Raw genomic sequence first — 21,388 nt, 5'->3', positions numbered from 1 at the left:
TAATGGTGACTCGTTAATCGGTCGCCATTTCAAACTCTGGTTTACAGTATTAAAAACCCGCTGCAAGTAACTGTACGAAGATTAGGGATGAGTTTAGATAAAGTTTTAAGAGGCGTATTCTTCCCTTAGTGTAGAGGATGCAGCTGATTATCAGGCGGTTAAGGCTGCAGTGTTGAGAAGCTATGAACTGGTTCCAGAGGCCTTTAGACAAAAATTTAGGCATTGGAAGAAAAGTGAAAAACAAACACATGTTGAGTTTGTACGCGATTTCTCACTTTATTTTAATCGCTGGTGTGTAGCTTCTGATGTAAAAACACTGGACGATTTCAAAGTTAATGGTGCTTGAACAATTTAAAAACTCCGTTTCAGATCGTGTAGCAACTTATGTAAGTGAACGTAAACCGGTCACTGCATATGAGGCAGCTGTTATGGCTGATGACTTTCTGATTCATAAGACCTCTTTTGGTTCTAAAACGTATGGAGAAAATCTTCAAAAAGAAACCTGGTGTTAATCCGTTCACTCTGCCAAATTGTCACGTGAGCCACTTGGTGGACAACATAGCTCTGGTGGGGAAAAAGAGAGAGCAAATACATGTAATTATTGTCATGTGTTTGGTCATTGGAAGAATGAATGTCCATTGTTAAAAACGAAAGACATGTTGAAAGTGAAGTCTAAATTTTTCCCCTGCAAAACCTGTTGCTTTGACCGTAAATGCCCAGACATCACATGATGGTCAAAAGTTGCTTGTCTTTTTTCAGCGTTTACTCCCTTTTGTTACAGAAGGTACTGTCAGATTGGTTAATTCTGCAAAGGATGTACCTGTTAAAATCCTTCTGGATACAGGATCATCAGAAACCTTTGTTTTGGAGTGTTGCTTTTTTCCACTGATTCCTATACTGGAAGTAATGTGCTGATTTTAAGGGCATTGGTTTAAATGTTATGCCTGTTCCACTTCACTAACTTGTTTTGCAATCTGATTTGATCCAGGGAGAAGTGGAAGTTATGTACGTTCCGGTTTGCCTGTGGAAGGAGTACAGGTAATCTTATTGTGTGTGATAACTCGATCTATGAGTAAAACACCAGTTGATAAGCCTGATTTAAAAAAAAAAAGCCCTGAAAAGTGGCGAGAAACTCTAGAAATTCCGTCCGTTTTGTCTGTCACGAGATGATTTGATGAAGGAACAAAAAGCTGATTCTACTCTTGAGTTGTTTGGTCGAATGGGCTCTTATGACACAATTTACAATCTTTCTTCTGGGTATTACCTGGAGGAAGGGTTGTTGGTTCGAAAGTGGGTCCCGCATGGAGAGTTTGCAATTGGTGATCCTGTTGTACAGATTGTAATACCACTGTCACTCCGTCAACTTGTGTTACAGACCGCACATAATACATCTGGCCATATGGGGGTGAAAGACGTATAAGTTACTCCTGAAACATTTATTTTGGCCAAAATTGAAGTGTGACGTGTCTAAGTACATTAAATCCTGTCATACCTGTCAACTTACGGGAAAGCCAAATCAGTCTCTGAAGCCCGCTCCTCTTTATCCTATTCCAGCCATTAGCCAACCGTTTGAGCATCTTATTGTGGACCGTGTTGGGCCGTTGCCCCGGTCAAAAGCAGGTAATCGGTATTTGCTCAGTCATGTGCCAGGTAACTAGATTTCCAGCTGCATACACATTACGTTCAGTAACGGCGAAGTTAGTTGTAAAAGCAGTAACTCAGTTTATTTCTGTATTTGGAATACCAAAAATTATCCAGTCTGACCAGGGGAGTAGGTTTACTTCTAATTTGTTTGATCAAGTGTTGAAACAACTTCACATCCAACACAACCTCTCCAGTGCTCAGAGTCAGGGAGCACTGGAGAGGTTTCATCAAACGTTAAAGTCTTTACTGAGGTCATATTTTACTGAGATGGGGAAGGATTGGGAGGTTGGTTTACCTTGGTTATTGATGGCAGCTCGGAAAGCTACACAGGAGAGTACCGGGTTTAGTCCAAATGATCTTGTTTTTGGACATGATGTGCGAGGCCCGTTGTCGGTTTTGGCTGTTGACTGGGGAAAAGTCAGATCCACCAAAAAAATCTCCTGTCATATGTTAGTGATTTTCGCCGTCGAATCTGAGGCTTGTCAGTTGGTAAAATTATCTCTGTGTAAAGCTCAGAATCGAATGAAATGACTTTTTGATCGACGCACAGAGTTGCGGTCTTTTCAATCGGGTGACCAAGTACTGGCCTAGTTGTCTGTTGTTGGATCACCGTTTCAGGCTGAATTTGTGGGACCGTATACTGTTGCTCGTCAGATTTCTGATCTTAATTTGATCAATACGCCAGATCAAAGAAAAAAAACTAGAGTGTCACGTAAATTTGTTAAAGCCTTATGCTTCACATGTCATTGACCTTGTAACAACTGACCTAGGTAATTTGTCTGACTCCTGTATTAAACCTGTTCTCCTTACAGATTCTGGTACTAATGACACCGTTGATTTAGTGCCGGTTATGGTAAGTGAGAAGAAAAATGAAATCTATCCTGGAGATTCTGTTCTTCAGGCTCGGTTAAATTCTGAAGCGTTGAGTTCTTTGGATGACCGGCTTAACCATCTATCGGATGCACAGCGTATTGACCTGATTAATTTAATTTCTGAGTACGTTTTACTGTTTCCTGATGCTCCTACTTGTACAAATCTAATAGAGCACGACATTGATGTGGGAGATTCAGTTCCTATCCGTCAGCATTACTATCGGGTGTCCGTGAATAAGAAACATCTGGACGATGAAATTGAGTACATGTTGAAAAATAACATTGCTGAACCTTCTTTTTCTAGTTGGGCTTCTCCGTCTTTGTTGGTGAGTAAACCGGATGGGTCGTTTAGATTCTGTACTGATTACCGAAAGGTAAATGCTGTAACGAAGCCGGATTCTTTTCCGCTGCCTCGAATCGAAGACTGTATTGATGTAGTAGGTAATGCTAGATTTGTGAGCAAGTTTGACCTACTGAAAGGTTACTGGCAAGTGCCTTTAACCGTCAGGGCTCGGGAGATTTCTGCTTTCATTACGCCAGTTTATTTTCTTAAAATTATGAGTTTCGGATTGCGCAACGCCCCCACTACTTTTCAGCGGTTAATGAACCGCATAATCTCTGGTTTGAGTGGGTGCGCTGTTTATCTAGATGTTGTTTTTAGTCAAACTTGTGAAGAACACATACTTCAGATTAGAGCACTTTTTGATCGTTTTCTGAGGGCAAACTTGACAGTTAATTTGTTCAAATGAGTTCACCAGGGCCACGGTTACTTACCTGGGGAAGGTAGCTGGCCAGGGTCAAGTGCGCCCCGTCCGCGCTAAGGTAGAGGCAATAGATAATTACCCTACTCCCGCAACAAACAAAGTTCATACGATTTCTGGGAATGGTAGGGTTTTATCGTTGTTTTTGCAGGAATTTTTCTATTGTAGCGGTGCCCCTGACAAATGTTGCGGGGAGGAGTACCTTTTTGCTGGACCCCGTTGTGTCGGCAAGCATTTGAAAAAATAAAAATGCTTCTTACAGAGGCTCCCGTTTTGGCGGCTCCAAGATTTGATCAGTCTTTCCAATTGCAGGTGGATGCCAGTAATGTGGGTGTTGGGGCCGTTTTACTGCAGGGGTCTGAGGATGACATTGATCACCCAATTGGGTTCTTCTCTAGAAAGTTTAATAAGTACCAGCTTAATAATTCTGTGATCGTGAAGGAGGCTCTCGCTTTAATTTGGGCTTTACAACACTTCGAGGTGTATGTGGGATCATCGGAGGGACCTCTAGTGGTCTACACAGATCACAATCCTTTAATTTTTCTGCACTTTACAAAACCCCAACCAAAGGCTAATGAGATGGTGTGTTTTTACAGGGTTACCTGTTGGATATATGCCATATTAAAGGCTCAGAAAATGTAACCGCTGATGCCTTGTCTCATTCACATAGACTAAGTGTTGTAGAACTCCTATTTTCTCTTTTCCCTTCCTTAATTTTGCTTCCTAGGCGCCAAGGTTGCTGGAAGGAGTTGCGGAGATGAAAACGCTGAGGAACATTTGCTAGCTGAATCGAGTCTGCCACTTGGACTGTTTGGATTTTGGTAGTTTATTTATATATTTTTTTTTGTGCTCCTTTTTTTTTGGGGGAGGGGGAGAAGAGTGGGAGTCTCCTGCTACGGCCGGCCAGTGGGTGCGTCTAGGAGACCCATCAGGAGAATGTCCACCTGTTCTTCCTGCTATAAAAGTCTTGGCTTTGTTGGTGTGGGATGGCCTGGTTTGCTCCTGATTGCTTTTGTTTTTGGTTTTGGAATGTTTTTGGATTTTGTTATGAGTTGAGAATTGTTCTGTCTGACACTAACATCTGTGTCAAACAGAAATGGCAGTTTTTCCCTTTTGTTAATAAATAATTTGTTGCAAACTTACCAACCGCATGTCGTCCTTTCATTTGTTACGGCTTTGAGCCGGTCGTGACAACATAGTAAAAGATATGTCCGTGCAGTCAGGACCATGAAATATTATTGAACATGGTGATAGCGTGCCCTTTTAACAATGGCTGAAACTGAGTTAATTCAATCAAAGTCAATGGCCAAGTGCCCAACTAAAGGGCACACTAATCCCCATCATGGTAACTGACTTTAGCAACATGGTGCATGTACCATATGAAAGAAATAAAGCCAAACTGGTTTGCAATAAGTGAATAAGGTGATTCTGTGTTTGCAGTGTAATCATCCTCTGGTGGGATTGATTTCATCTAAGGCTGTGTGGCTGTAAGTAGTTTCTGCTCACTTTTTTTTTATTTTTTTTATTTATTTTTTTTTTCTGTTCCTAGAGTGACTCTACTTTATTTCACTAACTACAACACTACTTCAGTGGTACTTTTACTCTCTGTAGATCAGGATCATATGAACTGAGCAGCGTTTAACACTGGGGATTTTACAGTGTAAACGTAACCAGCAACATGTTTTTCTTAATTGATTAACATTTATTTGGAAAATTGTCTTCGTCTACAAGCTACCAACTACAAACACTAATCAATTTCAAAATAAATGTGATATGTAACATACACAAGTTTTGTTGTGGTCTTGCTGAGATCATACCAGCACCCAAAAGACAAATGCTGGTACACCAGCATCCCAAGCTGGTTCCAGCATGCAAAACATACCTTACGCTGGTGACCAGCAATGCTGGATTTTTCAGCTGGGAATTCATAAAACAAACAACAGATCAAAACCGTATAGTACACTATGAAATCAATGAAAACCACCTCCAGCTGTGGTTTGAATCAGATTGCAAAAATTCGATTTCGTTTTTTTTGCTGTCCAGACTTTCAAAAACCCATCTGGATATGCAAAAAAAAATTTTTTTTACCGAGTCTGAACAAGGTTTTAGCATCACCATTACCTCTTAGCTCTGCTTGTTCGGCTTCATGCCATATGTGACCCTGGAGCACAAAAGCAGTCATAAGTAGCACAGGTAAATTTGTAGCAATAGCCAACAATACATTGTATGGGTCTAAATTATCCATTTTTCTTTTATGTCCAAAACCATTAGGATATTAAGTAAAGATGTTCCATCATTAGATTTACAAGTTGGAAATAGTAAATCATCCAGGTATTGCTTACATACTGTTACATGAAGACAAATTATTCTGATATACTACTCATGACATGCACTGTTTTTCTTAATATTATGGAAGTTTGCTGTTTCGGACACAGCTAGTACTTTTTTGGTTCCTAAATAAATCAGCATTTTTGAATGATTTGTTTGATTCAATGACTCGGTCCTAAAGATAGACACCTACTGGTACAATGACGTAAGCTGCAGATTGAGTCACTGTAAAATCTCATGCACGGATGCACAGGCTGACAGTCAGTCTGAAACAAACACGCAAACCAGCAAAACAGACAAGCAGAGAAAAGTCCCAGTGCTGTTGATCTGTCACAACCTGTCAGATTTGAGGATGGCTGTACAATGCTAAACAATGATCACAAGTGAACAATAGTTGAAGAACCTCAGCAACCCTATTACATGTAAATCTTTGGTAATCGTTGATAAATGCACACTCACCACCTCCACTGAGCAGCGGACTGACTCTGTGCACAGTGCTTTGAGAGACCACAGGAAGTTCAGTGTCAGCGGATCAGTCTGCTCCCAACAGCTTATTAACAGGCGTACTTCTATGCTTTTTTTCAGAATCAAGGCTTCTCGGAGCATGTTGTCAATGCGTGACCAGTACCTGTTAAAGGACATAGAGTAAACCAGTGTAATGCACTATACTGCTACTACTATCACTAGTGTTATAAATCTAGTAGCCAAGGTTTGGCTTGTTAGCACGATCCCATTAGAACTGCTGGTAGATGTCATAACTACAGCATCTGATCTAAAAAAGCTTCTTCCTTCCTGCAAGGACATTTAGCAGGAATTCTGACAAACATATTTATATATCACAACATTTTTATTTCTTATAGTATGTTTTGCCAGTGGCACATTCTCTTTTGGGGGGCTCTTAAATGTGTGTAATGAACACATTTTTCCTGTCCTCTGTCTTTGACATCACGGCTCAGGATAATTACTAGGAAAGGCTTTGAGACTATGTGTTTTTGTGATGTCATTAGTCAATTAATGAGAGTTAGAGTGACATGACATTTACTGTTCAGATGGCTGGATTTAAAAATAGTTGTGTCCCAAGTTCCCATGAGCCACTTTCAGATTAGCATGGTCCAGGCAAGCCTATTGCTTGAAGCTGGTGCAAATATCTTAGCCATTTATTCTGATAGATTACATTTCTTTGCAAGCATCATTCAAATCACAAGTATTATATGGTCATTTTAATGTTAGATATTTTGGTCATGTAACAGGACTCACTTGGGTTGGCTGCGGTTGAGCATTGGTAGATAGTTGGTTATGGAGATGTAGATAAATGTCTCAGCCTCTTGAATGACTCTGTTAATGGCCTCTAGGTCTTTCGTCCGTTTTTTTAGGCAGAAAACATCTGGAGAACTCTAGCACAACAAACGATAAAAAAACTGAATTATTTAACAACATGTGTGTCCAATGTAGTCAGCTTTATCAGTCCTATGAAATAATACTGCAGTGTATTTGCATACAGTGACGTCAGAAAAGTCTCCAAAATCCACATGAAAACTATGATCAACACTGGTCAGTTTCACTGCTGCTGAAGCTTAAGGTTATAAAACTACCACCAAACATAGACAAATCAAATGAAGGATCATTTCCGTGCACCAGGAATTGTTTCTGCTTCTACTAGACTTCAGTTAGATGGAAAATCAAAACACTTCTAACTCAACTCACTGAATAGTATGCTTTTGCTTCAGTGTCATTCAGATGTAGTTGAAGGTTGTTGTCTCTGTTATACAGAGCGTTCAGTTTCTTGGACCATATTGACGGCAAAAAATCTTTATACTGCAGTTGCCAGTAGAGGCTGAATATCTTGTGCAGGTCCAACACCAGACAGCTGCAGTTATAAATAATGATGCCCAACTCCTTCATCTGTGAAAATAACACATCACCTCACTCACCAGATCAATTAAATATTACTAAACAGAATGAAGAACATGCCATATCACATAACTCCAACATACAGATTAATAATCAAATTAACTAAATGGAATTAGTAAAGCAAAAAAAACACCTTTTTAAAAAGAATTTGCACAAACTGCTGCATAAGATTGATGTTTTGTCCTTTTTGAAACTGAGTCAGACAATGTTTACTTCTTTGTTAATGGAATAAAATACTTGTTTCAACAATTTAAACCAGTCTTTAAACTAATTTCTGGAGATTTGTCATTTTGAAAGTGCATTTACGCTATAGACCTAGACTCCCTGTGTTCTACTACCGGTCACAATTGTGACCAGACATAAAACCCATTTTTTCATGGACTTTTCAATCATTTTTTTAAATAATTGACATTGATTGTTTAATATCCTTACAAATATCACACAAATTCATATATGTCATATCTGGGAAAAATTTGGGATTAAATGGGTTAAGAGTAGAGTTGTTCTTTACCGTAGACAGTGACCTCCAATCCATGCCAGCACTTCCTATGTACATGTGCTTCCTGTCCACCACCCAGAAGGAGGAGTTGAGCTGACCTTTAATGAGGGCTTTCATGTTCAGGTAATGCACTTCTGCACCTGGAGAATAAACAAACAAAACAGTCAATTATGAATCACTGGTTGTCAAATTGTTCACACCAAGTGCCATCAACAGGAAACGTTACGCAGCAAAAGCTACTTTGGTGGGATTCCAAAACACAAGAACTCATTGTGCTAATACAAAGACCCTTTGAACTGTTTTGGCATGATTTCACTTTATCCTGATTTCTTGAGTCCTGCAAGATTCCAGCGGTCTTCCTGACTTTCTACTCCTACAGATACCCCACTCTTGCCCTCTCCTATGTCTCATCTTGAGTCCCTGGTGTTTATTCCCAAGATTCCAACTCATCCCAATTTAAATGGTTTTATTTGTCTCAAGTTTTTTATGAAGTCTGTAAAGCCACCAGTATTTCGACACAAAACCCCCAGTATTCCCTCTCTGTCTCTTTCTCCTCTCAGCCATAATTAGCTATACCAAGTCACTTCTCCCACTTTTCACTACTTCTCCCAAACCTTCAGTAGTCCTGGTTTCCCTGCTTTATCTCCTACCATTGCTCTCTAGTCTTCTGCTCCTGAGTGTCCAGTGGTCCTTCTTAATTTTTCGGGAATCCTTTCAAAGCCTGTTGTCTTCAGCTATCTAAAGTATCTGAGCAGATGAGGGCCAGGGAGAATCTAAGAAGTAGGAAAAAGCTCAAGGAGGGAACTTGAGGTTGATGTGGATAAATCTGGGAGTGAACCTAAAAAGAGTAGGTATACGCTGTTCCCCCACATTTGGGAAGTCTTTTTTTTATTGCTCTATTAAAATTTCTTGCAGGTTTGATTGCAGGTTTACTTGGGTCACTGGTTAGAGAAGGGGAGTCCAATCCTGTTCCTGGAGATATTCCTGTATACTTTAGGTTCATCTATCAAGTGCTACTGAAGATGATTTCGCTGGTTCAGGTGTGTTTGATCAGGGTTGGAGCTAAACTTTGCAGGACGGTAGATCTCCAGGAACAGGACTGGGCACCTTTGTATTAAAGTGTTCTCCACAAATCATGGAGTAACCTGTTTTAAAGTTATCAAATTCCTGTGTCTTTGCATCTTCACACTTCACACTTCACACAAAGAATCTTACAAGATGGTTTTGTTAGACAGTGGATGCTAAATAATATCATATACTTACCACTCTGAGTGAGTGCCTTGAGCTCTGAGGAATTAGTTAGTCCACTGACCACCTTCAAACTGACTGACCTAGACTGCAGACTCATCAACTGATGGAGTAAGATCTGACCCTGAGGATGACAGAAGAAATAGTCACATTTAAATGCAGTCATATTGGGACGAATCTAGCTCTCTGTAAAATAAACTCTCATAGATGTAATCAGCAGAGGTGTTGACACTGCAGTATGTTGGGTGTTACCTGTTTGGCCTGGGGAGGTTTTGACTCATACTCAGTAGAGTTCAGTGCCCACCATGGTGACACGATCTCAACAGATCGATGTGCTTGATCCAAAAGCTCATGGAGACCAGCGGCCAGTGAAACTGTGTCCTTATATGGAATGGACAGATCTTCTGGAATATTCTCAACAAGCACAACACTGTGAACACAAGATCATCTATATTCAAGTCCAGGCAGGATTCACTGAGAACGGATATTACAAGGGTAATGATTTCCAATGATTTGCATAGGGTTATTACTGACCAATAATATTGTTTCCAGGCCCAAACCTCTACTCAGTTTCAAGTGAGAACACTCAACAGCCAGTTATGAGCACTATTCATTTGTATCACACCATTAATCTAAGCTTTTTAAAACTCACAGTGTATACTACAGTCTCTGGCCTTATGACGTCCCGGATACCAATATTTTAAAGATTCAGAAAATATGAATCACTGTGTGACCAATTGAGAGTTTGGTTAGGATGATGATTTTTCAGTACTACTAAAGCTTACTGTGAGTATATATTAGCATTTTTAATTGTTTGCTACATTGCTTTTGGGATCTGAAGGAGCATGTGAACCTGGAAACAGTGACACGTGATGTCTGTCAGACTTTTGGACTACTCCGTAGTTCTTCCTGTGTTTTCTTTTATGGTCTTTTTCCTGTTCTTGTTTAGTTTGATTACTTTATGATTCCATGCACCTGTGTTCCCCTGATTGCCCTGTGTTCACAAACCCCAGTCTGTTCCCTTTGGTTTTGTCGGGTCTACTCGTTGTGAACGTATTCCTTGTGCTCCGTGTCTCCCTTTTGGATTATTAAAGACTCTCATTTTGTGAAATCTCCACGTCTTCTCGTTCCTCCCGTAAGCGAATTGTAACAGAAGACCCGACCAATACAGTTACCTACGTGTGTCTACCCTCCGTTTTTGTTTCAGTTTTTTATCTCAGTTTCCCCTTATGAATCCCTTCACCCGCCCGGAATTCCTCCTCCTCCTGCTGGAGCAGGGGGACAGATCTCTTGAGGACCATACGAGACAGTTCCAGCTGTTAGCTAGCACCATCAGCTACCCAGACGACGCGCTCTACTCATTCTATGATGCAAGCTTGAACAGCGCGCCATCGCCGTCGTCCGAAGATGATCCTCGAGAGAATTTAGCCGCATTTGTGGAGTGGATTCTGGCGAGAAATGGATCGCCTCTCAACATCTCTCCCAAGGATGATCTCGCCAGATCCACTCCTGACCTAGAGCCCAGCCCACCATCTCCCCGAGGTGCGGAGCATCAGCCCGAGCCCACCGAAGACGTAGAGCCCATTACCGCAGCGATCAACGAGCCAGCGCAATGCCGAGCAAATGAGCGGAGGATCATCTCGGATTTGGAGCCCGACCCGTCAGACCAGGTGCGAGAGCCGGCGACAGTGCCCACCGCGAATGAGGTCGTCTTGCCCCCTCTCCTCTCTCCTTTGTCCCCGCTGGTCCCATCCAGCCCTGAGAGGGCTCCCGTTTCCCAGTCCAGCCAGAAGTGGGCTATGATCCCCGAGGGCAGCCCTGAGAGCCCGGAGACTCACAAATATGCCCACCCACCCGCCCGCTCCTGCCTCCACCACCGCTGTCATCTGGCAGACCCTCTGCTCGCCCTCAGCCCACCATCAATACGTGCGAGCGCCGCGGGTCTGCCATCCTCCATCGTCGCCGTGGCTGGAGCATCCCTCACCTCCACCTCCAGTCTCCGAGGCCCGGACTCCACCTCGGGCCGTAGACCCAGCAGCTCAACCTCGGCTCCTAGCTTCCTCACCCCCACCATCACCCGTCAATCCACCAGCTCCCTATCTCTGTCTCCGCCTCTGGCTTCTCCACCACCTGCTCCGCTGCTGTTGGTCGGCCCCCTGGAGTCAGTGGCAATTCCTCCTCCATGGCTCCTCCCTCCATCTGCTCCACCGTGGGTCATCGTAATGGCTGTGGCCTGGGTTCCAGCTTGGCTCCTCCTGCTCTAAGCCCCTCCTGTCTTCTCCCTGGCTCCTCTCTCCTTTGTCACCCCCATGGACCCTCCCGGGTGTCCGTCCTCCTCCTTCCAAGTTCCCACCCATCCCTCCCTCTGTTGTATCTACGGTGCGAGGACGCACCTTCCGGGAAGGGGCGAAATGTCAGACTTTTGGACCCATTTTGCCTCTGTAGTTCTTCCTGTGTTTCCTTTTATGGTATTTTTTCTGTTCTTGTTTAGTTTCATTACTTTATGATTCCATGCACCTGTGTTCCCCTGATTGCCCTGTGTTTATAAACCCCAGTCTGTTCAGTTTGGTTTTGTCAGGTCTACTCGTTGTGAACGTCTTCCTTGTGCTTTGTCTCTGTGACAATGTCAGACTTAACCGGATGGGTGGGCATAACTGATAAATTAGCATTATGTGTACAAAAAATTCATTGTAACACCTCCTAGATTTTACTAGATTACAAAATTACAAATAGTTGTTTGTGTATTTATCATCCTGACAGTGATTCAGCACAATAAATCTTTATATGGCTGCAACAGACTGAAACAGATCACAAAGACATGGAATACACAGATCAATAAGAGAAACAAAACACCTTGATGATAAGACGCAGCAGGGCTACAAACACAATAGAGAACAGCATACTGCATACTAATGGAAATAATGCAATAATAAATACAATAATAGTGAGAACATTGAAATGATTATGATTACACACATACATACATAAATGTATGTATATTATGGTGGCTTGCCAGTATTGCCTTAAGCAAGTGTCCTGGTCACGTGGACTCGTGAAGCGAAGAAATCGGTTGCCCCCATTCCCTATTTGCCATGATCCGGAGGAGAAATCTTAGGTAAAGTGTTCTCCTAAATGTTCTCCTAAATGACACTAATGTCTAATTTTTTAATCATGTCTTAATTAAAAGCTGATTTGAATCCAATTTAAAACAATGGTTACATCAAACAATTTTCAAAATACATTTTGTTTCCAAAAATACTACAGAAGTAAAGTACAGATTCCCCTCCATAATAAAAATAACATTATATAAAATTCATAATCCTGTCTTTTTGACCCATAAGCTTTAAGAAATGTTTATTACACAATCCAACTTAAGAAAGATTGCAGTCAGTAGATGCTAATGCAAACAGAATTCACAGGAGGGTTGAGGTAGTCTAGTGGTTAAGAATGTTGGCTGTTAAAGGTCCCGGGTTCAGTTCAGGAAATAAGATTTACTGAGGTCCCAGTTGTGCATTACCACCATCACTTGAACTCCAACACTTAAAGCATCCTTGGTGGCTCCAGAGGGATTTCACTTGTACTGAAAGTGGCCTCAGATGAGAAGTGCCTGCTAATGTTTTTTTCTACTGCTAAAGCATGTAGATTTGATCATAGTTCCTATCCTGTTACAGTGCCTGTACATTGAGTCTGTGTAATAGAATATCTTAAAAGGACACATTACCCGCACTCTGTCCAACACTTAAATAGCTCCAAATCAATACTCTCTCTAAATCATATCTTTACAAACACTTATAATTAAGACCATACAAGTTAACCATTAAAAAAAAAGACACACCTTTCTTATAAGATTTTATTTGATAATTGGTGCTTTCAATGATAAACCAGAGGAGAAACTGCTTCCCTCATGGCTATGTGTGTTTAGAGTTTAAAAACAAAACAACAGAAAGAAAAAATTGTCTTATGACAATGTATTCAGTATTGAACTTTACATAAAAAATACATAAAAATTACATTTAAAATGCATCACAAAAAAGAGGGCATTAGCTCGTCTGATAGCCTGTCCCCTAATATGTTATGTAATTAGTAAACATGATTCCAACACATTTTTCAAATGTCTTCTCATTAAAGCTTTGTCATCTATGTGATGAAGTGCCAGAGTGACTCTATGAAAATGCTTTGCAGGAATTATGCAGATATTTAACACCACTACATTTACATATATTAATTTAACAGACAGTTTAATCCAAAGTAACTCACAAATGAGCCAACAATGCAATTTAGCAATGCAATTTAGGAGCCAACAATATTAGCAGTTCGCAGAAGAGAGTAGAGTAGAGCAGAAGTGAAAGTGAAGAAAAAGTGTTGTTTGTTCAAGTGGCCACCCTGAACGCTAATGTTTGCAGCTGCAGAAGAATGATGTGAATTTGCTGACCACAGAGTCACTGCATTGCGTTGTGATGACACAGAGAAAAAACGCTGGGTGAGAAAGTGCAAAACCTTTGCAGATGATAGCTTGGACAGCACAGCAGGACCTTGAAGAACTGTGGCATTTACAAGGAGCTGACCAACTTGTTCTGGGTACTATTCATGGTCAAAGACACAGCACACTGTTTGAAGGTGCCATTATCTGCTTCGCCAGCAGACCTAGACCATCATAGTGATCCATATGAGCTCAAAGGTATTGTGGAGAATCTTAGTCTTCAGTTTCTCTTTTCTGAGGTCTATGTTGAACTGTGCATCATGCAAAATTGCAAGGGGGAAGCATTCATTTTCTAATATTAGATGTATTAAAAGTTTTATTAAAACATAAAACAAAATGACACCGATGCATCTTGATTACCTGTCCTTGTTGACAATAGAATCAAATTTTAAAAGAATGCTGGACTGTGCATGATTTTGATATATATACAGTGTATATATATATAAATTCAGATGATAGATTTTTAGCCCTTAAATGAAACTATCTGTTATTCAACTGCTTGTATTATTTATATACTGTAACCTAGTATTTTACCTATATCTAAGGCCTGTATCTCAATTATTGATTGGCAACCATGTCAAAAATATAATTGTTAATATCAATAAGCAGTATTCCAAAATTAGAATGTTCCTGTTCTTCATTAAATATGTGCCACCAGGCATATACATTATATATTGTGTATTATTTACACATAATATACACAATGTAAATATTAGCAAATTAATATCATATAATAATATAAAAATGTTGAAGTACATTTAAAATTAAATGAAATATTAAAGTGGCCATACCATTCTATGCAATTAGAAGAATTACATTTCACAAGACTATTTACTACTCTCACAGTTAAATGTTTCAAAATTAAGGTAATTTTAATAAGCAAAGTTCACATGTATAACAGTGCATACTCAGTGGTGTAATGTAACGAAGTAATAATACTTTGATACAGTACTTAAGCATTTTTTGGGAGTATCTGTACTTTACTTGAGTTTTTATATTTCAGCCAACTTTTACGTTTATTCCACTACATTTTCTAATTAAAATGTATACTTTTACTCCGATACATTTCCCCGAAGCATATTCGTTACTTACTACAAAACAGTCAGAAGTCAGAAGCACATGGACTGCAGGAAAGCAGGTTTGACGAATCAGTGGTCTGGCGTCCGCAAGTTAGACTCCTAAAAACACCTTTGCTCGTGCAAACAAGTGCGCACACAACCGCGGGTGTCTAATTAAAATGTATACTTTTTCTCCGAATCATTTCCCCGAAGCATATTCGTTACTTACTACAAAACAGTCAGAAGTCAGAAGCACATGGACTGCAGGAAAGCAGGTTTGACGAATCAGTGGTCTGGCGTCCGCAAGTTAGACTCCTAAAAACACCTTTGCTCGTGCAAACAAGTGCGCACACAACCGCGGGTGATTTCATTTTCCACTCAAGTCCAGGCTGGGGTGTGCGATTGTCACGAATCCGGTCCATGAACTTTCCTTTTCATTGACTCTCGCACCACACAAACTGTTGCATAGCACCCCGGACTACATTTCCCATCATGCATTGCACTGATTGGACTCAGCACGAATTGCACACACCTGTTTACACTGATTGCACCCAGCTGTTTCATATCACTCCCTCACTATTTAACACTCACTCTGATCCCTTCCCTCTGCCGAGTATTGTTTCAGCATTTATCACTCCCCTAGAGATAGCTACTTTACGGAGCCTTAGCCTTAGCCTTAGCCTTAGCCCTTGTCATTTCTCCTTAGCCTTAGCCCTAGTCATTTGCCTTAGCCTTAGCCTTAGCCTTCTCGGTTTCTGATCTTCGCCTGGTTCCCTGGATTCACCCCTTTTGTCTTGCCCCTTTTGATTCTGTCTGCCGATCGTCGACCTGCTCTAGCCCTAGGACTATTCTTGTGTTTTGCCCACCATATACCTGTTTGCCCTCATCTGACCCATGCCTGTTTCATGACCACGTCTCTGTCTTCGTTTCAATAAAGCTTGCATATGGATCCGCACGTCTCACGTCTTGTCAGCCCCGTTACAGCGATATACAGTATATCTGCAATAATATGGAAAGTGTTGTTGTAATGATGTGCGATATGACATTATCAAGTAGGCTATATCATCAAATCACACACAGAGTACACGCACATTGATTTATTAGGCTATTTAAAGTCAAAATTCCAGGCATTCTAAATTATGGATGGCAAAAAGTCTTCTGTATGCTTTTTATATTTATATAATTTAATATAGTTAACTTAATCTATATCATTTAAAGAGTACCGTTTTTCTGCAGATATCAGCATGATAACACATTTAATAATCATTTTATACAAGTTCAGTAAAGCAATAAGTGACTTACATTTTAGAGGTAATATTGCTTGTTTTTGCTCAATTTTGCGAACGAATATAGTTCCAAACAAAGATCACAGCACTGTTTTGTGTCTCTGAGCAACACCAAGAGCTTGTAACACTTCAAAGAGAAAGAAACAATTGAAATCACATCATATGACCTCTTTAAATGCACCCATGTCCCCTCTGAGATACACTAAACTGTAGGCTTAATGCTATTTCAGATGCAGATTCCAGAAATGTTTTCTTATGTTGGAATGAAAGACACTAAGTACCGGATGAAGTGCTTCTTATTCTTACCCAAAAATACAAAATGGAAGAAAGAGTTAAAACTGAACACAATCTTGCTACTCAAGCGGTGTATGAATTTTTTTTAGATATATTTATTTGCTTCTTTTCCATTTTGCATGTACTTGTACTTTTACTTTCAATACTTAAGTACGTTTAAGATTTTAAAAATACTTTTCATACTTAAGTACAGTAAATATCACATACTTTAAGACTTTTACTCAAGTAATATTCTAAATGGTGACTTCAACTTCTACCAAAGTCATTTTCTGGAAAGATATCTGTACTTTTACTTGAGTATGGCTTTCAGGTACTTTATACACCACTGTGCATACTCAAACACAAACAACAACTGACATAGAACCGAAGAAACTAAGGAACTTAAATAACCTATATGAGCAACATCACATTCGATATGGCTGTATATGGGCTCGACCGTAGGTAACCACAGCATGCCAATATGCAGTCATATATCACTTCTACGAATGTGATGTTGCATTTATACAATAGTTCAATGGCATGAGTGTGTAAATGCATAAGAAACAACAACGGAGTGTCTTAAATCCCTCTTTTGTGCAGAACTACTTCCTTCCACCACAAATTAAAATCTAAAGTTGACAGTTTAACAGCGGAGTCCAAGCCTCCATGACTAATTCAAAAACGTCACTTTAGAACTAGTAACGAAGGAACGTTGAGTTGCTTCATTGAAACCTTATTGTATTACTGTAGTAAAAGCTGTGTATTATGTGTAGTAGAGTTTTATGAGAGAGAGATTGACTGAGTGAGTGTGATTACCTGCATCTGATACAGCATTCATTCTTCAGATCAATCTCATATTCACAATAAAACATTAGTTTGAATGCCTGCTGAGGAAAGCGATAGGCTGGCACTAAGGGTGATTTCCATTGACAGCGCTACTCAGTGCATTTGTTGGCTGTGTCTTACAAGCTGTTATTAAGAGTAAAAATAACTTCAGTTTCAGCCTCTTTCAAAGTACTTTACTGCTGACTCGTAAAACAATGTCACTAAAATCACCATCATGAACACACACACACCATTTCTCAATATTAAATACTACTATTACGTATAGAAAATATTATTTATTGAATAATAATGTTAAATGAACAACAGAAATAGCCATCATAAAAGTTGCTAGGCAATTCTGTCAAAACTACAAAGACAGCGCTCTGATATACAGCACTGAAGTAACATAAAATATAACAAAACTGATTCTTTGTCTCGGTTTGAATTTCAGAAATTCCACCTCCTGTGCCCGGAGACAGCGCCATCCAGCCTGATCTGTCCCTCTTTCAGCCAAACCGTACTAGACTAGACATGACCTTTCAATCGTATTTGCACTCTGCAGCTCACTATATGCGTAATGGTCTGGATAAATCTACATTAAAAATGTAAGACTCTGCTTGGTCTCACTTCAGTTCTTTCTGTGCTACTTTCTCCGTAGCTGTACTACCGGTCAATGTTATGTTAGTGCTTTTATAGTCCACTGTTTTGAATCAAGAAAAATGCAGCCTTCAAGCATCAGAAGTATGGTCGCCGGCATGCAATTCTGCTTGGATCCGTCTACCATCAGCTTACTAGAAAATCCATCGATTCGTCTCCTACTTAATGGCCTCAAATAAGAAAAACCTTAAGGCAACGATCAGCACCTCCCCTTCACACTCCTACTCTTGCTAAAGTTAATATCACGTTTAAGAGAGGGATGCTTTGGCTCTTATACCGATTTAATGCTAGAGTCTGCTTTGCTAACAGCTTTATATGGTTTTCTCAGAGGTGGCGAGTTTACCACATGCTCTGATTCTTTTAATCCATCACAGGACCTCACAATTTCTGATGTAGCTAGTGTTGTTTTTGGCGGCCTGTTTTAATTTGAGTTTTAGTCTAGTCTTTGTGTGAAGCTGTCATTTTAGTTTTTATTAGTTTTAGTCACGTTCATACTCTTTTTAGTCTAGTCAAGTTTTAGTCAACTAAAAGTCTGAGTATTTTAGTCTTATTTTAGTCAGAATTATCCATGACTATTTTCGTCTAGTTTTAGTCGACGAAAACTGATGTATTTTAGTCTCTTTTTAGTAATGCAATTCTATTTAACCCAGTCAATATAGTATAAGTACCTAGTAGTATAGACGAAACCAAAATGTTCTTTTAGCCAAACCCATTTCAAACAAGGTTATCTTATTATATTATTGTTACCTTATAGACTCAAGAATACATCCATTCCAGACACGGAAGACGCTCTGATTTGAATTTACAACATTTATTTTACCAACCAAACATGTTAGAAGTACACACGCATAAATTTAAATAAAGACGAACCCCGGCTGGCCGGCCATCGGTCCTTTTCTCTGTGTCAGACTTAACTTTGTTTGGTTTTCGTCTTCTAAATCAGTGTTTCCTAACCTTTCTTTAGTCGCGACACCTGTTGGAAATTTTAACAAATTTGTGGCACCCTACAAAATTAATTTTGTCACAATATTTGAATTTCTAACTTCGATATGATAATTTGAAAAGTATAGATATTCGGTACAACAGGGAGGAACTGCAGAATATAATGTCATACAGATATTTTAATATTATAAAAAAAATGTGTCCATCAATGGTGACAATCAGTAGGCTAATTTCTAATGAAGAGACCAATTTATATAAGATTTTAATGTAGGCTTTTATTCATATGTAAACATTGTGAGATAACCAGAAAGAGAAACCAAAGGCATTGAAGAGTTAGTGGACTTTGCTGTTCCGATTCGCATGAACGGTATACGAGTGGAGCGACTGAGCGGAGCGCACACATAGAGCGGGATAATACACAGAGCGTCACACCACGTGAAAGTAAATCCTGAGTGGTGAACTAATTTTCGGCAGCCGAATTTCAGTGCATCTCTAATTATTGGTGACATTAGAAATGGATATTATATAATAGCTGCTTTTTTGAACATTTTAGCAATTTAAAAATATTTAAAAAATATTTTTTTACACGGCACCCCTGCTCTCGACAGACGGCACCCCGGTTGGGAAACACTGCTCTAAATAATGCCGCGAGTGGGGCTTGAGGAAGTGACGTCGTCTGCGTCTGCGCAGTGCGACCTGATGCAGCCCCTGAAGCGAGACACAGGAAACAGAAATACTGCTAAATAATAATAATAACGTGACTAAACAAGACGAAATAACGTTATAACATTTCGTTCTGTCTCGTTTTGGTCAACGAAAATTAAGAGACATTTTAGCATAGTTTTTATTTTGTAAACCACATTTAGTCTCATTTTTACTCGTCAACGATATTGCATTATACATTTAATTATAGTCATCGTCACATGACCAGCATTTACGTTGCGTCTCATCTCATTTTTCGTCACGTGATAAAGGTTTGTTGATGACGATATTTAGTCATAATTTTCGTTGACGAAAGCAACACTAGATGTAACCATTTATTCTCACTACTTCACCATATATCTAAAGCAGATAAAAACAAGGAAGGCACAGTCATTTTTATTTCTGAATCTAACTCAGTTTTTTGTCCTCTGTCTTCCATGTTGGCCTACTTGAGAAGCCGTACACAAGCTGGTCCACAGGACCCATTGTTTTCCACAGAGGAGGGAAAGCCCATGTCCAGAGCCTGGTTTGCCTCTCTTCTCTGCCAATACTGTGGTCTTCCCCCAGAACGTTACACAGCTCATTCTCGGCGCATAGGGGCTGCTACAACTGCAGCTTCCTCCACTCGTGTTTCTACATTGAAGGCCATGGGGCAATGGTCTTCTGTCACTTATGAATGTTACCTCCGACCCGATGCTCGAGCCATCCTTGAGGCTCAAAAAGCTATGAGTGCAGCTCCCTAATCTGTGGTTTAAAATAAAATGTTTGGCTTCAGTAGCGGTTGGGTGTGTTTACTTATATACTGTATATATATATATATATATATATATATATTTATTACTCTTGCTTCATTTCTTATGCTGACTTTACGTAGTTGATTGGCTATTTTAAAGCAGTAAATTGGCTTCCTGCATTGCTCATTTGGTTCCTCTGCTGGCTCTTTTTAGCGGGAAGAGGATTGCCTGGTATGGTCTGTTGGGGGATTTTTTGTGCTGCTCTCCTATTCTTAAAATAGGAGGGTTGCCCCAGAAGCTGCTGCTGTTTCCCTGTCTTGGCTTTCATGGAGCTCATGAAAAGGACAGGGAACTTGGAACAGAGCCATACTGCCAAATGTAACTTTAGAAAACATGCCAATAAAAGTTGACTAAAAGGGTTGTCTATGGTTTTCTTTTTGACTTAAAGGGTTAAAATGAAAAGTCTAGCATACCTCAGAGGCAAGCGCACTGCGCATACGTGCTGTGCCATTCGCCGGAACTGCTTCAGTGTATGACAGATACCGGAAGTGAGAGAAAAGTGTTTATTACGTTTGAAATATGGATATTTTTCTTACAAAAACGCATGGATTCGCTACAAGAGGCCTTTATTCACCCCCCGGAGCCATGTAAGGCACGTTTTATTATGGATGCGTGCACTTTATTTGACGACTTGTGGACTACTCAACTGCAACACCCACTGACTGCAATGATAGAGCTTGGAATAGCCAGGACAATTTTTAATATAACTCTAACTGGATTCGTCTGAAAGAAGAAAATCATATACACCTAGGATGCCTCGAGGGTGAGTAAAACACAAGCCAATTTTCATTTTTGGGTGAACTAACCCTTTAAGAGGTCCTGACTGAAATAAATTTCAGTAGTTCAATACTTTTTCCCTGTTTCATTCCATTTGATTACACATAACTTAATTTCTGAACTTATTTGTTTAGTTTTATTTGCATGTAGGGGTTACTTGGGTTGGTATCGATATCTGGTGAAAATACCATGTCAACAGCACCTTTAGAAATATTTTTACTGGGAAAAATGGTGATGTGTTTTACTTATTTTACCCACTGTGTGTGTGTGTGTATATATATATATGTGTGTGTATATATATATATATATATATGTGTGTGTGTGTGTGTGT

At 39.9% G+C, this 21,388-nt stretch overlaps 1 protein-coding gene across 1 annotated transcript in view; it reads right to left on the bottom strand.

Moving 5' to 3' along the window:
* LOC107565905 (inactive phospholipase D5-like) overlaps window positions 1–21,388 on the bottom strand; it is a 48,750-nt gene that overhangs the window by 6,353 nt on the left and 21,009 nt on the right. Inside the window, exons 3-9 of the mRNA XM_016251203.1 lie at window positions 9,516–9,693; window positions 9,279–9,387; window positions 8,028–8,155; window positions 7,310–7,507; window positions 6,863–6,999; window positions 6,362–6,386; window positions 6,065–6,235 (exon numbers count right to left, since the gene is read on the bottom strand). Coding sequence (XP_016106689.1) covers window positions 6,065–6,235; window positions 6,362–6,386; window positions 6,863–6,999; window positions 7,310–7,507; window positions 8,028–8,155; window positions 9,279–9,387; window positions 9,516–9,693 — 946 coding nt within the window. The remainder of the gene's footprint in view (window positions 1–6,064; window positions 6,236–6,361; window positions 6,387–6,862; window positions 7,000–7,309; window positions 7,508–8,027; window positions 8,156–9,278; window positions 9,388–9,515; window positions 9,694–21,388) is intronic.

The sequence above is a fragment of the Sinocyclocheilus grahami genome, unplaced genomic scaffold, assembly GCF_001515645.1.
Source record: "Sinocyclocheilus grahami isolate Dianchi unplaced genomic scaffold, SAMN03320097.WGS_v1.1 scaffold1034.1, whole genome shotgun sequence".
Taxonomy (NCBI): Eukaryota; Metazoa; Chordata; class Actinopteri; order Cypriniformes; family Cyprinidae; genus Sinocyclocheilus; species Sinocyclocheilus grahami.
The sequence above is the reverse complement of the archived record's forward strand: the minus strand, read 5'-3'. Positions and strand labels throughout refer to the sequence as shown.